Source organism: Gadus chalcogrammus, chromosome 6 (assembly GCF_026213295.1).
Source record: "Gadus chalcogrammus isolate NIFS_2021 chromosome 6, NIFS_Gcha_1.0, whole genome shotgun sequence".
NCBI classification, from domain to species: Eukaryota; Metazoa; Chordata; class Actinopteri; order Gadiformes; family Gadidae; genus Gadus; species Gadus chalcogrammus.
This window is the reverse complement of record NC_079417.1, coordinates 10781778-10799265: the sequence shown is the minus strand read 5'-3', so window position 1 is coordinate 10799265 and position 17488 is coordinate 10781778. Positions and strand designations below refer to the sequence as shown.

Here is a 17488-nt window from a genome sequence, read left to right as displayed (position 1 = left end):
GCGCGCCAAGCTTTGATCTACGATGGCTGCAGAATCGCAGTGCGGTCACCTCCTCCACCCACTGAACACGTACTGTAGTGTAACGCGTTAAAACAAAGGCACGAATGGAGTTAAACATTCAGAAGGTTATTTTTCAGCTACATTAGGTATTTAAGTTTCCTCCTAGTGTATTGATAGTTACAGGTATGTATACAGGGTATAAACACGCCGTCTTAAACACCCTTTCAAATGTCACGTTTTAATGATTGTCTTTTTGGCCCACACAACGCAGGGTGGATCTAATAACTGGTGCTACTGGGAACTGAGGATCCATGTTGGCTAAGCATTGTGCTGTACTTAAAAGCCTTTACACACTGCTGAGCATCATGGCCCATGTGGCTGGACAGGAAGACAGAGAGAAAACCACCGCACTCAAAGGTCAGAGCACACGCCAGGCCACTGTAACATGAATCCTTCTGACAGACCAGAGGACGATATTATGTGGTTAAAGCACACATGGGATTCCAAAGGGGATATTCTGCTCCTGGCATGTGATTTTGTGTAATTACAGTCCCTCATTCATGTGCTGGACAGCTATTCAAAACATAAATCAAATGAGCCATAGTTACGTGAAACCTTATTAGTTTAACCATTGCAGCAGTATCCCATATTAATATCCCTTTAACTTTAATGTACAACGGCAGTCCGACGTCTATGTCCTATCCATTCCTGATTTTAGTTTAACTAATTACACCATGTAAAATAGCACATTTTGAAAGTAAGAAGTTGTGACAGAGTTGTGTCTAAATAACTCTCGATTACATGTTATATGATGTGGAAGCAATATTCCCAAGGAAAATATCAGTTTGATTTAATTTCCTCTGTGTATGTAGTATGTATTTTTTTTATTTTTTTATTGAGATACTTTTAGTGAGTTATGGATTTAATCTAGTTTCAGTCATATAATTAGTCATGCTATTATGATAAATATAAATGATTATTTAGTCATACATTTTTTATTGTTACTATTGAATAGACATATTGAATTCCACTTCATCGTATACTATATATAAGGCTAATGAGTGTGTGCTTGGTGTCAGATCTGCTCTCCAGAATAGACCTGGACGAGCTGATGAAGAAAGACGAGCCGCCCCTCACCTTCCCCGCCACTCTGGAGGAGTTTGAGTACGCCTTCAACCAAAGTAAGCCAACTACTGGGGAACCACCTTTGTGTCTTTGACAATATCCTCTTCTGCATCACTACTATACCTAAACAGCATGGTTAGCTTAGCATTTAGCAAAACCAAATGGATAGGAATAATGGAAAATAACTAAATGGCAAAATGGTGGGCTCCTAGGTAAGGATAGGAAGCTGTATGACGTTTTATTTAGCTGTAATCCCCTTTTAAACTGCCTTTATAACATGATTTATTATAGTGTGTATAAAAGATAAGCTGGACCCTTAAAAAGGCTACACACTTTTGGAAAGATGCATCTTTGTGCCTTAGTGACAATTATTATTCTACATAATTGTGACACTACAATGTAATAAATGTAACTTGATAAATGCAAGTCTGGAATAATATCAATTGGATTTAGGATGGAATCATGCTCGAAAGCAATAAACAGTGTCTATGTTTATTCGAGAATTATCTTTTTATCATCAACCTTTTTTAATTACTGGTATCATTGTTCTACATCCACTCTCTCAGTCGGAAGAGGCAATGTAAGTCCAGAGCAGGAAGTTCAGTTTTCCTCTGGGGTTTCAATCCGACGAGGCAGAGAAGTGGAGCGATGGAAGACTTTCGAAGGATGATGGTGTGGGGACTCCATAATAATGTCCATGTCTCTTTAAGCATTCCACAAGCGATAGGGTATCACTTGCTCTCTCTCTCTCCTCTCCTCTCTCTCTCTCTCTCTCTCTCTCTCTCTCTCTCTCTCTCTCTCTCTCTCCTCTCCTCTCTCTTGATCTGCTCTTCTCTCTCTCTCTTCAATTTTTGTCCCCCCCCCCACAAACTTTCCTTTCTCTCTCCTTACTCTTCCCACTTTCTATTTTCTCGTCTGTCATTGCCTCCTCTGGCTGGCTGCGAGTGGCTGGCTGGCTGGGCGGGTTGACAGTTGTGTACGTACGGGCCCGTCAGTACCTACTCAGCCTTGGCCTCCATCTGACCGGAGCATTTTGCATAACTTAGCCGTGCTAAGAAGAAGACCCCTCCCCGTCCGCCCCGCTCACCACTACCAAACAAACACAACACCAACCGCACCACGTTTTGAATACAACCCTGCCACAAAAGGGGACTCTAGCGACTTATTAATTTCTCACTTGTCCTGGCGCCCTTCTTTCCTTCTGTGGCTGTTCCTTTTCAAATCTACATTTTGTCTTGATTTCATCTCGCTCGTGACACACACATACAGCGCAACGCATTCACACACTCTCTCACAAGCACGGAAAACGCAACGCCGAAACCCACACAGGACAGCCCAATTGCACATAGAAACCTGTTGGAGAAGGGCATGGGTCCTATAAGAGCGACCATGCTGCTCCCCAGGATGTATATCGGTCAGCTGGCTCGCGCTCGCAGGCTCTCTGGCCTGCACCCTGTTACTCCTGCTGAAAGACGGGTGGAACAAAATGTTAATTTGACCGTGTAATGGAGGGAACACAGACGCGGAGGCTGTGTACTACCGGTTTGCAGTATCGTATCACTGCAGATGATGGCTTCATCTCCGTGGCCCTGACGGTTTTCCATTACATAGAAACTCCAAGGTTATGTACACCTAATTAAGCGGGCCAAATTGAGAACAGAAGTGCTAATTATGACAGTAACGAGGAAGGAGGAAAAGTGAAGAGTAGCAAAGTTGTGGAATTGTTATTCCTCCGAGAGGTTGCATGAAAGGGGGGATGGAGAGCTGAGGAGCTGAACCTCTCTCCCTCCACACTTATCTCATTGATTCCTTCTCATCATTTCCCTCTTCCCTCTCCCTCTCTCTGTATCTCTCTTCCTCCCCTACCTCTCTATCCATCTCTCTCTCGCTCTCACCTCTCCACATGGTAAGGGTTTATTATAATCCACTCTCCCCCTACGTTAGGCAACAGTGTTTAGAATCCTCAGCCCACCATCAATGCATAATTGATTCCGGCAAGGTTCTAGTGTGGTGTAAGGATACCCTCTCTCTGCTCCTCTGCCTCTCTGGCACCAGGCTGCTCTGGATACAACAGGACTCGCGAGTACGTGGTGTCTTTACAATCAGCCCGCACGGCAATTGCTGTAATGCAGATTGGTGGCGAGTTGGCAGTTGCAAAACATTTTATCACTGTGATAGCAGCTTGAATATAGGGGCATTTAAAAGAGGCTAGAGCAACAAACAAACCATACACCCCGAAAAATAATTCTTGAGTATCCCTTTATCATCACAAAATATTACAGAAATGTTTTTATATCTAATCTGGATTTGCTCTTGCAATAACGGAAGAAGAGATGAGGGCCCCCCTGGCTGTTTGGGTTAAGTATTGTACGTTCCTCCCCAGTGGTTTAGCTCCTCCATATTGTGCCGTCAGAAAGGTCAAATATAAATTAAAACACTCTTTAGTGTTTTTTGATTGGGTTCCCGTGTGCAGCGGCAGGATCGATGAGCTCATCACCCAGGTACTACTGTAGGGGGTTACACACTCGTAAATGCGTAATTGTCTATAAGAAACAAAGTCCCCCAAAAGACAAACATACCAATCAACCTGTTTCAACCTCCTACACCGCTGATACTGAAGGTGTTTCTGTTTACTTGTTTTGCTTTTGCGCAATCCATTGTAATGTGATGGTATGAAAAGTTTTTGAGATATTGTAAGCAAAGCAAACCACGTAAGCATACATGTAGTCGATTATGTTTCACTTAGGCAGGACCTGGTGATAATTGGGGTTGTTTTTTATCTAAGGGATACACACACACACACACACACACACACACACACACACAACACACACACACACACACACACACACACACACACACCACACACACACACACACACACACACACACACACACAGACTGAAGTCTTAGATCATTTATTCTATCTTAGCTACAGCACTCCACGCTGTTACTTAGTCAGATCGGTATGATGATATCGGATGGATAAAAATAATTGTAGGCGGTCTGGGTATTGGTACACCTGCTGTTCAGGTCTAGTCTGCCAGACTTCTTCACTGAGGATCGCTCATGCACAGGCCAGATGGGAGCTGGATTGGGGAGTGAAACAATGGGACTAAAAGAGGGGCTACTGGAAGATCCAAACAAGAAGGTCAAGGCAGTTTCGATTTCCTTTCCCCTTTTGTGGGCTGGGGGGTTGACCGGGGGTTTTGTCCTGCCAGCATTTAAATCTCATTACACACACACACACACACACACACACGGTTGAACAGTTGAAGCGTAGCCCATCTCACTGCTTGGCATAGCACGCGATGTAAAACATCAGTTCATTGCAACGGTCCACACACTCCTGCACCATACATACCTGCGGGCCGTTCGTGGCTTTCAATTAGCCCTAATCTGCATGTCTTTAGAGGTGAGAGGAAACGGCAGCACATGCGTGAAGCGCCTGCATGGGGAGAACATGTGAACATGCGATGCACAGGGCCTCATCCTCTGGCTGAATCCCGTGGTTCTGGACGGGCTTTTAGGGCTGCACTTAAACACACGTTGTCTGGGAACATTGCTGATACGCTGTGTTGGAACATATTTAAACTTATGGTTGGTTTTCTTTCTTTCTTTCTTTCTTTCTTTCTTTCTTTCTTTCTTTCTTTCTTTCTTTCTTTTCTTTCTTTCTTTCTTCTTTCTTTCTTTCTTGTCTTTCTTCTTTCTTTCTTTCTTTCTTTCTTTCTTTCTTTCTTTCTTCTTTCTCTCTTTCCTCATCTTTCTCTCTTACTTTCTTTCTCCTCCCTCCATTGTTTGCCTCCCTTCCTCCCTTCCTTCCCTCCTTCCTCACCCTCCACAGAAGGCCAGCTCAGACACATAAAGACAGGGGAAGCCTTCGTGTTCAAACGCCAAGGAGGACCTACACCGCTGGAACCAGAAACGCTACGAAAGCTCTCGGAGAGGTAGCTAGCACAGCATTCACTCACTCTACTCACTCACTCACTCACATCACTCACTCACTCACCTCACTCACTCCTCTCACTCACTCACTCACTCACTCACTCACTCACTCACTACAACAACAGGCTGGGTTCTACTAGGGCAATGTCCAGCAGATGAACTCTTGGCATGAACCAGACTTATGCACAGAATTCATCAACAGAATTGCCACTACCAAAACAATACACAATCGTTTTAAGAATATGAATCATGTTGAAGCACAATGAGATTTACCTTATGTGCTTAAGGCGACACATACAGATGAAAAACACAAGGTACAGCACCCCTACATATTTGTCATTGTTGACATAGCAGCTTTGGGTAATCTCGTGGAAGGCAGTGTAAACAGCAATAAAGCAGCACAGGGACTGAATCGACGTGTTTGCTGCGGTTCCCTGCTTCTTTTTCATGATTGGTTGTGCTTTTATTTGATTACAACACTCTTTTCAGAATCGTACCATTTTAATCTTTCTGTCTTTGGCTATCTCAATATCCTTATCCGTCATTGGGCACACTGACAAATCAGACTGCAAAAAAACAAATCATCCACACTGCAAGATACTACCAGTGTATCAGGTTGCTGCCAATACGCTTGTGGATGGATCCTAACCACCAAATACTAAATGTTGAAGAACCGTATATGAAAAAGCTTGAAACTGAATATACTGTGTAGTCGTATCACTGTCTTGTTTCTTAGTACATGGAAAGTTAGTTTGAAATGGCAGCAGGGAATATACACGTGGTCAGCAAGAACACACAATTATTTCATCAAACCCTGCGACTTGTTTTTGAATTGTGCAGTGGTCCAATTCCAACACCTTCATCCCAAAGTTTACCTCTCGTTCACTCCTGCACCTCCGTATGAACGGGAAAAAAACACGGGAAGATAATGAGACAAATGTTCTTTGTAATCTTTCTTTTATTTTTTGTGTTGCATTTGCATCCCGCGCTACTTTGCTTTTAATTGTTGTGCTCATTATTTGAAGTTCAAAGCAAAGCGATAGACCCTTTTGTGGGATTACCTCTTTATTTATTTATTTGGTTATTATTCCTAATGCAGGTGGAGCTCCTTTGAGATCCAGCCTCGTGTGAAGGCTTTTCCTCCCCCCCCCCCCCCCCCCCCCCCACCGTCCCCGTCCCTCACCCCGTCCCCGTGCCTCCCCCCCTCCCCCTCCCTCCCTGAAACTCTCTTTCTTCCGAGGGCTTAGCCACCACCATCTCCCCCAGTATCTGTAAAGGATGTAGCAGGATGTATTGGGTAGCAGGATGGGGAGGACTTTGTTAAAACACACCTAGTGCACACCAACCTCATCACCGGCGTCCAATAAACGGAGGCAACCCGCTCTGATCACCGGCAACTGATCGTCAGGGAGGATGTCGTCAGATGCTGTTCATTTGTCCTTAAAACCATTCAATGTAATGCACAATATAATTACGATAAAGAAAGTAAAGTGGGAATAAAAGACATGAATGTCAATGGAAGGGTTTGATGTGGGCCTGTATAAAGGTATACGAGTGTGCACTCTGCAGGAGATTAACTGTTGGATATAAAGGGGCAAAACCTGCAGAAGCACCATAATCTCTCTCTCTCTATCTCTCTCTGTCTCTCTCTCTCTGTGTTGCATCATGCCTTTGATAATTTACAGGAAAGGCAAACCGTGTACAAACCAAGTGCATAACATAAAAGGTTCTTTCCCGCCGTTGCCGTTAAGAAAGCCTTGCCAGTGGAAACTGACACCCGGTCGTGTTTGTGCTGCTGAACACGTAGGTTACAATGCTCTGTCAGCACCTTTGTGGATGTTTCCGTCTGCACTTACATGCCTCCGCGTCTTTCCCGAGGACACACACCAGGGCGTACTTTAACATGAATATCTACCTTTGAACCCCCCTCCCTCAGCTCCCCCCCTCGCCCGCCTCCTCCGCTCCCTGTGGATAGGATGAGAGGCGGGTTACCTATTCACGGATCGGCCTCTGGGGACTTCCAGTTGAGGTGAGCCGCTGGGGCTTTTACACCGAGGTCAGTGGAGGAGGAGGGGGGGGGGGGGGCAAACTAGACCAGGTCTCGAAAGCAGAGGGGCCCGCCACGGAACAATACCACTCTAGAAAGACCCCCATCGCCCTCCATCAACCAGACACCTGAAAGGGGCCTCAGCTACCCACAATGCAACCGGGCAGCCTTTCAGAGGCAGAGCCAGGCTAGGAGGAGGCCTCCGTGTGTCTGGACCTGGCACCGACTGTGAATGCCACGGCGTCGTCCGTGCCCTCCAATGTTTCTGCCTTCGCTTCTTTCATTTTCTTTCTTTACCCACAGAAGAGAGAGAGTGTGTCTGTGGGTGTGTGTGTGTACGAGAGGGAGAGATTGTGTGTGTGTGTGTGTGTGCTTGTGAAGTGATTGTGTGTGTGTGTGATAAAGTGTGCGTGTGATTGCGTGTGTGTGTGTGTGTGTGATAGCGTGTGCATGTGGTAGCGTCTGTGTGCGTGTGACAGGGTGTGCATGTGATAGCGTGTCTGTGCGTGTGACAGGGTATGTGTGTGTGTGTGTGTGTGTGCGCGTTTGGATGGCAGCTGTATTGTCAGACACATCACAGCACCAGATGTCCAATTTGCACTTGAGCCGAGCTCTGAATGGAGGTTATGCTGGAGGATGAGAGAGGCTCAAGTCATTCGGAGTTCAGTGCAACAGCAATGTTGGGAGATGTGTTTTCTCTTGTTGCCGCTGTTCGGTTTATTTGTATGAGCGACCTGTTTGACGGATGCTATGCTATGAGGGAGAACTATTATTTTAACGTTCATGTTCCCGAGACGCATGGCCCTAAATGATTTAAACGTCTCCATAGGGATTGGAGGGACGACTTTGGCAAATCCATGTTATTTGAACTTGCTTATGTACCCTAGTAGAGTCTGATATTAATTTCTTAAGGTCCCGTAGTAGAGTCTAAGAAACACTGCTGCTCTTATTTAGTTGGATTTCAAGGATTAATGAAGATAAAGTACTTTAGAATAAAATAAAGGTATTTCAACAATCATGGAAATATGGCACTTCATTGTCAAACATTTTATTCAAGTTTTATTTACTTTTGTCTTTATTTACTCAGACCAAAGATGCTCCCAGATATTTTGGATGCTTTATTTGGAACCAAAACAGATTTATTTAGACGTCATTAGTTGTGGCCCAGCTGACTGGTTGGGTAGGTACCACAAGGTGCTTCTGTATTCCACGTATTTATTAATTTAGTCTCTCATAGTCCTTGTGACGTGTGGTCGGCCTACACTGTAGCTGCCTGGGGATGTGAGGTCACCTCAGCAGAAGTGATGTGTAATCTACGCTCCGATGTGTGTGATACCGCGATGAATCTCTGTGATAGAACGTGATCGTAGGGCCGGGCACAGATGGAGTATATTAAGCTGTTAATAAATGACGATTCCTTTTTTTTTTTCTTCCTTTTTTTCTTTTCTCGCTGCCTGCATCTGTGGATTGGCAGGCACTCGGAAATCCATGTGCGTGCGCATCTATCTACACTCTATCTACACACACACACACACACACACACACACACACACACACACACACACACACACACACACACACACACACACACACACACACACACACACACACACACATATTATATCTAAGGGACACACACACACACACACACACACACACACACACACACACACACACACACACACACACAGGCGCGTTGAGAATATTGTAATGAAGTAAGAATAGCCAGATGGCTGAATTAGAAAGCGCCCTCTATCTCCCTTTTTTTCCGTCTGTCTTTCTTTTTCTTTCTTTTACTCTATCTGTCACCTTTTTACTCCTCCTTTCCCTTTTTTCGACTCTTACTCTGCATTTCCATTCACTTTTAGCGCTTCACATACGCAAACACACACACACACACACACACTGGAGAGAGTGTGGGTTTCCTGCAAGAGAGTACTTTGCCCAGGGCTCTGGGAAGAGGTGCACACACACACACACCCTCACACACACTCACGCACGCACATTCATACATGAACTCACACATGCACTCACATATGCACTCAAATGCACACAGAACTCAGTCGAAGGACATTTTGACAGAGAGCTAAGAGACAGTCTCTAAAGAGGGACACTAAATGACAGCTGTCTGCCCACTTTCACTGGCTGTCATCACTTTACCATCTCCCACAGTTTTAATACTGTATAGCACTAGCAGCAACGTATACTCTGCTACTGCCACTGGGGGCACACATACACGCACACACTTAAACACACATGCACACCAATACACACAAATAGTGAAAGTGAAGTGAGAAATACAGTGACAGTGTATTAGCAAGAGATTATTTATTATAGTGTAAAACCTGGAATACTAACAATAGGTGAAGGGTGTAAAGGTGTGTTGTTTTGTGACATTTTCTTAATGCATGTGAACCGGGCGGTGAACATGGGTTATTCTGAGTATTGGGCCACTGGTCAATTATCTCACTACGCGGGTGAGAGGGAAAGAGGGGGGAAGGGGGAGAGAGAGAGGGAGAGGAAGGGGGAGAGAGGGCGAGAGAGGGAGGAAGGGGAGAGGGAGAGAGAGGGGGAGGGTGAGAGGAAGGGGGAGAGAGAGGGAGAGGGGGGGGAGGGGGGTTGGAGAGAGGGAAGGAGAAAGAGAGGGAGAGGAAGGGGGAGAGAGGGAGGGAGGGAAGGAGGGAGAGGGGGGAGGGTGAGAGAGATGCAATTCCCGCATGGGCTCTATCATGCTGGTGTTTAAGTGAGGGAGGGCTTTCCCAATGGAAGGCTCCAAAGAAGATCGAGCCTTCTCTATCATACATACTCTCCCTTTCTTTCTCTCAATATCCCTCTTCTCCGTCCATCTTCTTACTCAAGGGTTCAAGGGTGTTGTCGTATTTTGACCTTTTGGCGCTGTCATGGTGATCTCTCGCTCGCTATCTCTCTCTGTCTTGCTGTCTCTGTCTCTCTCCTCCAGCAGATTCCTCCATTTCCCAACCACATGACCTATTTTAACCACACCGTGTGCTGGTGCACAAGGCAGACTCAGAATAAACAACTTTTTGTATTGCATTGTACTCTCCAGCTTATTGTTTGTTCTCTCTCTCTCTTTCTCTCTCTTTTTTTTCTCTCTCTCTCACTCTTGCTCTCTCTCTTCTCCATCTCTCTCGTTTCTGTGCTATGCAGCAGCATTGTTCCGGGGATTTTCTCTCTCTTTTCTTCCTTGTCTTCTCCCTCGCCCCGTCTGGGCTCTCCAGAGAAGAGGGGCTGCTTGCCGCCGTGTAGTCACTGATAGTGCACATGTGGAGCAGCTCTTTCAGTGTCATTATATAAACAGCTTTGATGCCTCCTCTCGCTCCCCGGCTTGTGTGGCTAAGTGGCTTTCGGAGAGGGCTCTGGACCAAGGAGACAAGAGGTCTCTGTGTGTGTGTGTGTGTGTGTGTGTGTGTGTGTGTGTGTGTGTGTGTGTGTGTGTGTGTGTGTGTGTGTGTGTGTGTGTGTGTGTGTGTGTGTGTGTGTGTGTGTGTGTGTGTGTGTGTGTGTGTGTGTGTGTGCTCGCCCAAGCGGGGAGTGTTCAGACGTGCTCCATCATTGTCCACTGCTCTGCCTGCCTGTCACTGACATGTCTGTCTGTCTGTGTTTGTTATCGTAGTTCAGGTACACATAACCCTGGTCACGTGACAGAGGCTTGAACAGGTATAAAGCAAAGCCACTGTCATTATTGTGTTGTGGTCGTTGTTCTCACTGGTCGGCCTCATAATGACCTCCTTGTCCCCGTGTCGTGGTTCACGTCCACCTGGACTCTGGAGTCTCCTCCAAGGCCTCCTTAACCTCTCCCAGCCCTCCTTAACCTCTCCGCCTCCCTCATACTAAATATGTCTCTCTCTCTCTCTCTCTCTCTCTCTCTCTCTCTTTCTCTCTCTCTCTCTCTCTCTCTCTCTCTCTCTCTCTCTCTCTCTCCCTCTCTCCCCCTCCCCCTCCCCCTACCCCTCCCTCCCTCCCTCCCTCTTCCTCATTCTTATCTACTACATAGCTTTTTATATTTCTACTCATCTCTCTCTCCTTCTCTCTTGCTCGTTCTCTCTCTCTCTCTCTCTCTCTCTCTCTCTCTCTCTCTCTCTCTCTCTCTCTCTCTCTCTCTCTCTCTCTCTCTCTCTCTCTCATATAAACACACCCTATTTTTCCCCATCTTTTCTTCGGTTACTGTGTGTCCAGGAAGGATCACCTCCTTATCGCCCTGGGGGCAGTCAGCCAAACCAGGCGTGACCACTGTAATCAGAGGGAACACAGACGCACACACATGAACACGCACACAAAGAGACACACACACCAATGTGGGAGGTCTGTGAGCTCTGTGACTCTCTCATGGGAAGTTGCAAAACATATTGATTTACAGTCGCAGTGGTCTTCATTAAGACGGGTCCTGTGTGTGTGTGGCCCTTGATCGAGGCCAGAGCATCCCCTGCTCTCTCTGGTCTCCCCCTCTCCTCTGTCCCGCCGTGGGTCAGTCCATCCCTCCTCAGCCCCCTTCATCCCAGCCACTTCCTGTCAGCTGTTAGCTAGAACGAGAGCTGGCACCGAGTCTCTGGCTCCCGGGGATTATGTCTCCGTCTCGGCCTTGTGTTTTAGCCCCCCCCCCCTCCCCCTATTCTCCTTCCCCGCTGAGCTTCTGCTCCAAGTCCCTTCCTTCCTCTTCCTGATCCCCCCCCCCCCCTCTTTCTCTTTGATTCACGACTTTCCGCCCGGTACAAACCCACCGCAGACCACAGAGGTGAGCTCACACCACTTGGCTTGGAAAAGCCTTCGCGGTTCGGGTCCCCCCCACAGCCCGGGGCTTAGAGAGTCATTAGAGTGCATCAACTATTCCCCCCCCCCCCCCCCCCAACCGCTCAGCTCTACCTGCTCTGCTGGAGTAGAACCAGAGGAACAGGAACCACTTGATGCCCCCGCCGTCTGGTGAACAGTGTGGTTGTTCCTCGATTGAAGTCACTTGATAACGAGTGAGATTGTTGTACTCACAGTAATCAGGCCGTGCACGTGCTCTGTGTTTGATCCCGGTGTGGTGTTTTTGTTTTGCATTGAATCTAGTCAAGTGTCAGTGTGATTCAAGAAATAAACTGATAAATGAGGTACACAATGAGGTTAACATGAACACAAGGACATCGTTGCGGGGGTGTTTATGCGTTCACCCACTCCTCCTCCTCCTCCTCCTGTCTGGTGAACCTGACGACTCATAGCTATACTGGCTCCCTTCAGGCAGCTCATCAAGGCACTCGTAACACATTGGTGATTGAGGGACAAAGAACCAGTGACTGATGATCAACTGGATGCAATCCACAGAGAACCTCACTGTAGTCGACTGGCAGAGAGAGTGTATGGGTTATTGCGTGTGATGTGTGTGCGTGTTTGTTTATGCAGATTTCTTTTTGAACAGGCGTTTGCCTTTGGGCTAGCTGCACACAATTATGAATATTGTTTTTTCCTTCTATTGTCATGTGATCTTAATCCATAATATTGCTGATCTAAGAACAGCAGGTCCTCAACCTTCTTAAAACAACACTTCCCCCCCATATCTCTGGCCATGGATCAGTCTTATCTGTTTAATGTAAAAAAAATATAGAACCAATCTGATGGCCTTTTGTGGAAAATGAACGTTATAAAAAAAAAACACCTTCATCATGTATGTCACCGTGCTATCTTAGATGCTATCGACCACAATATGAATTTTGACCGTAGCAATGAAAAAGGAAAACCTCGGCCCTCTCTCCATCTTTTGTCTCCCTTCCTCTGTCGTCGAAGCCTCTGTCCCCCCCCCCCAACCCATTCTATATCAGATGGTTCTCCGACCACCTGAGGCACTGAACAAATATCGCACCGCAAATGAAATTTCCTACAAGGCTTATTGATGTCATTTAACACTATCGTACCGAAGCCTGGAATCATTTTAGTCTCCATCAGACCGGCTGACATTTTAGTGAATTACCCTACGTCGGAGCGGGCCGCTGCAGTCTCCATCACTCCCCCCCCCCCCCCCCCCCCCCCCTGGATTTTCGTTCTGCATTCAATGGGTCAAATGGTGGGATTTCTCATCTCATTTGGCCTGTCCCCTCGCATGTGATTGGCTCTCATAGGGTAATAAGCAACTAATGCCTCATGGCGTCATTCATTTTTAGAAGTGGAATTACATTAGCATTGAGGTCTTTTTTTGTCTTTGTTTTTTTATCCTATTAAAGATCACGCTGTTATTATGTTATGAGGTTTCCGTTTTTTCATTTCTTACAATTGATTTTAGTGGCCCTTTTTCCTCTGTTTATGGCATATTGAGAGTGAGTGACCTTTATTGGATAATGGTCTTTTGTTGTAGTCTGCATGGGGATAATGACCAAGCTACAGCTCTGTGTGTGTGGTTGTGTGTGCGTGCTACGGCTAACTAGCTTGAACCAGTTTCCCTGCCATGGCCCAGGGTAACTTGGGCCTTGGCATTCTGTCTGTCTGCCTGTCTGCCCGCTGTGTTCTGTGCTTCCAACTCGGATTCACAAGCAGACTTTGGGCTGTTCCTGCGGTCTGTGTGAAGCGTCTGTTGATTCGTGAGGTCAGCTGGTCTCCAAAGTAGTAGCGCATGCCCTTTCCCCGGTCACGCTCTGTCGCCATGGCGCCACAGCTATACCCCCCCCCCCCTCGACCCCCCCCTCTCACTACTAGTCCATGCTGGTGAAGCCAATGCTAAATGCTAATGATAAACTGGGTTTGGACATGAAGAGCTTGGCAGGGCTTCTCCTGCAGCTGTGTCTGTGGTGCTGCCACCCAACAACACTCAGATGCAGATGACACGTACAGAACAGCACACCGCACACGGTGCCAGGGTGCCATGTGTCTGGTACACACACCACATCAGAGCACTGGTGGAATAATCATAGCCGCCTGCTAAGTGGTCAGTATACGGCTGCGCCGTGACCTGACTGCATCTCCCTTCCTGTTTGAATCACATAAATAGATAACGTGCATCACCAAACTACGAGGGGGCTGATCGGAGACATAAACACACGCACGCTCACACGCACACAATCAGACACAGGCTGTCACCTGATTAATGCCTCTTTTGCGGAGCAACATTAAGCATCTCACTTTGTTAAGGTTGCCGATTACGATGTGTGTGTGTATGTGTGTGTGGGTGTTAGTTACTGCTGATCTACCTGCCTATTGACGTCTCCCAGATGTCATTTTCGACATGTGCACATACACACACATGTACGTACACACTCGCAGAACAGACTTTTTGACACACCATACGACTCATGTGTATGCATGCACCTGGTCACGCTTAAGCTTACAAGAGATAATTGATAACAATTATATCATGGATGCTAAAGCACACCCAGGTGCACTGAACACACACGCACACACGCACACACACACGCACACACACACCCCAAGCAGATCTGAGAGCAAATATGTATTGTATATTGCATTCATTTGATTGCTGCATGGATTTACTAAAATATTTTGGGTATTTAACTGCATTGTGCTCAATCTGTAATGTTGGTTTGTTTGTGTTCGTTGTTTTCTTTCAGATCCTCACGCAGTATGTTTACGAGCTGTTGGAAAAAGAGTGCAGCCTGACTAAAGCAATTGTGCCAGTAAGTACCCAGGATATACACTATCAGGCTTTGCCCTGTTTGATTCCCCTTTTGCCTTGAAGATTAAAGTGGGTATTGAATATTAGGACTGACATGCCATTCTCAGGCTTTAGAGTGATTGTGATGTTGTGTGTCATTCTTTAAATAAAATAAACGTAAACAGCAGATGCAGAATGGGGCAGGGGGGAGGATTGGGTTGAAATCAGCTCTTCTTCCCCTTCCTCTTTCAATTCCCTCTCGCTCCTGTGCTCTCTATCTCTCTCTCTCTCTTCCTTTCCCCTCGATCACACATCCCTGCTCCTCTCCCCTCTCCCCTTAACCCACCCAACCCGCCGCCCTGTCTCTTTACCCGTCTCCTCGACACATTAACGGTATTGTGACGTGGCGTCTGGGGCGTGCGCTGCCGCACCGCAAACACTTTAATCTGCTCTGCTCTCTGTGGCACTATAGGGGAACTGCTACCCGGCTGTCACACATGTTATTCTGCCCCCCCACCCCCCGCGTACACACACACACACATACACACACAGGCTGCAGCCGATATATTTGTCGGAATCTGTGCCTACCCTTCTATCCCCAACACCACCACCACCACCAGCACAGAGACCCTCGCCCTTAAGCCCAAAGCTCATGCCAGTTCGGGACGCACGCAAAATAATGCTTTTAGAATTTCCGCGTCCCAAATACAGTGGCGTCCTATCAGAAGAGAGCGATAAGATGCCGCTGCTTTGGGCTTAAACCCTTACCTCCCAAACCTTATCGCCAACGATATACCTGTTATTTCTCTGCTATTTTCTTCATTTCTGTGAGTGTGGGGTAGTGGTGTGCTGGAATAGCCAGGAGTGGCAATAAATCTACTGCGGCCAGAGACTCAGTGGCTTTCATTAGCCCCCAAAACACCTTAACTGCTTTATCTCTCGCTGCTATTCATCTCGTTATTCCCCTCGAAGAAAATAGGAGGAAAAAATAAAAGCTTTGTCCTGCGTTTCCCGCTGCCCACTATCCAGTTCACGTGTTTGTGGTGTTTGTGCGTCTGTGTGTGCGTTGTGTGTCTGTGTCAGTGAACACACACACGTGCACGTGTATACACATATGTGTCTATACATTCAAGGGGGTGGGGCTGTCCTTGTTTGTGCGTGTTGGGTTATTAGCCGAATGAGTGTGTGTGTGTGTGTGTGTGTGTGTGTGTGTGTGTGTGTGTGTGTGTGTGTGTGTGTGTGTGTGTGTGTGTGTGTGTGTGTGTGTGTGTGTGTGTGTGTGCGCGGTGGGTCCTTCCACCTGCGTGCTGTTGAACTTGTGACCGCTGATTTTAAGCAGATTAACTGCAGCCAAGTAAAGAGAGGGCAAGTAAGGGAGCAAAGGAGAATAAGGGGTGAGATTTTCTCCCCCATTCGCCTCTCTTTGTCTGCATGGATTATGTTATTGCAGCTGCCACCCATGCTTTTTATGCTCTGTGTGTGTCTATCTTAGTGTGTCTGTGTTTGTGTGTGTCTGTGTTTTTGTGAGTGTCTTGGGAAATTTTGGGTTCAAAGGATACATATAATATTTGCTTATTCCAAGTTTGGCCCCTTTACCTCCCTTCTTCTAGCAAACAATAAACAGAATTAAACTTGTGTACGTATAGTTGAACCGACCCATTTAAACTACTAACCCTAACCCTAACCCTAACTGTCACCCTCCCCCTAACCCTAACACTAACCCTCACCCAAGTTGGCCCATTTCCTGCCCTTTTAGCAGACTCGGTAAACAAACTGGACTAAAGCGGTTCCCGTGTCGTTGAACCCGTTCCCTGCGCCCTCCACCAGGTGGACGCGGTGGACGAAGAGGCCAGCAGCTTCATCTTCCACAGCGCCGACGCGCTGACCAACCCGGCCAGGCTGCTGGTGCTGATCCAGGGCAGCGGCGTGGTGCGGGCCGGCCAGTGGGCCCGCAGACTCATCATCAACCAGGACCTGGACTCTGGGACGCAGATCCCCTTCATCACCAGAGCCATGCAGGTAGGGGGGCGCTGGGGTCTGCTGGGGGGGGGGGGGGGGGACACGAGCAGCACGGGGTCAGGAGCGGGGCGACCCCCATACGTGAGGTTGGGGGACAGGGGGCGCTGGGGCGTGGTTAGTGTGGCGGCTGCTCGTTCTTCAGGCTTTGGGTCGGTGGGTCTCCGGGGGGCCTACTGAGGACCCTGAAGGGGCGCAGTCACGAGACAAGAGGAAAGAGACTCAGGTGACTAGGAGCCAGTGATCAGGGGAGGCTTTTCTCTGGTTGGGTTTGACAGCGGCACTGGACCTGCCCTGCCCTGCTCCGGTCGTGCACACACACACACACACACACACACACACACACACACACACACACACACACACACACACACACACACACACACACACACACACACACACACACACACACACACACACACACACACACACACACACACACACACACACACACACACACACACACACACACACACACTTCATTTAGGCTTGAGTACCCTGAATAAGGACATATTCCTTTTAAATTGAGTTGTCGATGTACGCTTGTGATGTATATAGGACTGCAATCCTGCTTTGATTAGTTTTTTCTCATTTCAGTACTTCTGTGTAGGATACACAAATAGACCCTTGAAAACGGTAACATCAATAGCGTGAACATTGTATATCGACTTTCTTTTTAAATTGTGTTAAAATATAAGTCATCAGACCAGGTGATTGTGATTGTTTGTGTGTGTGTTTGTGCGGGCGTACTGTACACGC

General features: G+C 47.2%; 1 protein-coding gene across 1 annotated transcript in view; it reads left to right on the top strand.

Annotated features, from left to right (window-relative positions):
- Positions 1–16973, top strand: part of fam172a (family with sequence similarity 172 member A) — a 45701-nt gene extending 28728 nt beyond the window's left edge. The window contains exons 5-7 of the mRNA XM_056592421.1: positions 14670–14735; positions 16541–16732; positions 16875–16973. Of these exons, the coding sequence (XP_056448396.1) occupies positions 14670–14735; positions 16541–16732; positions 16875–16973 (357 nt within the window). The remainder of the gene's footprint in view (positions 1–14669; positions 14736–16540; positions 16733–16874) is intronic.
- Positions 16974–17488: the final 515 nt, after the last annotated feature.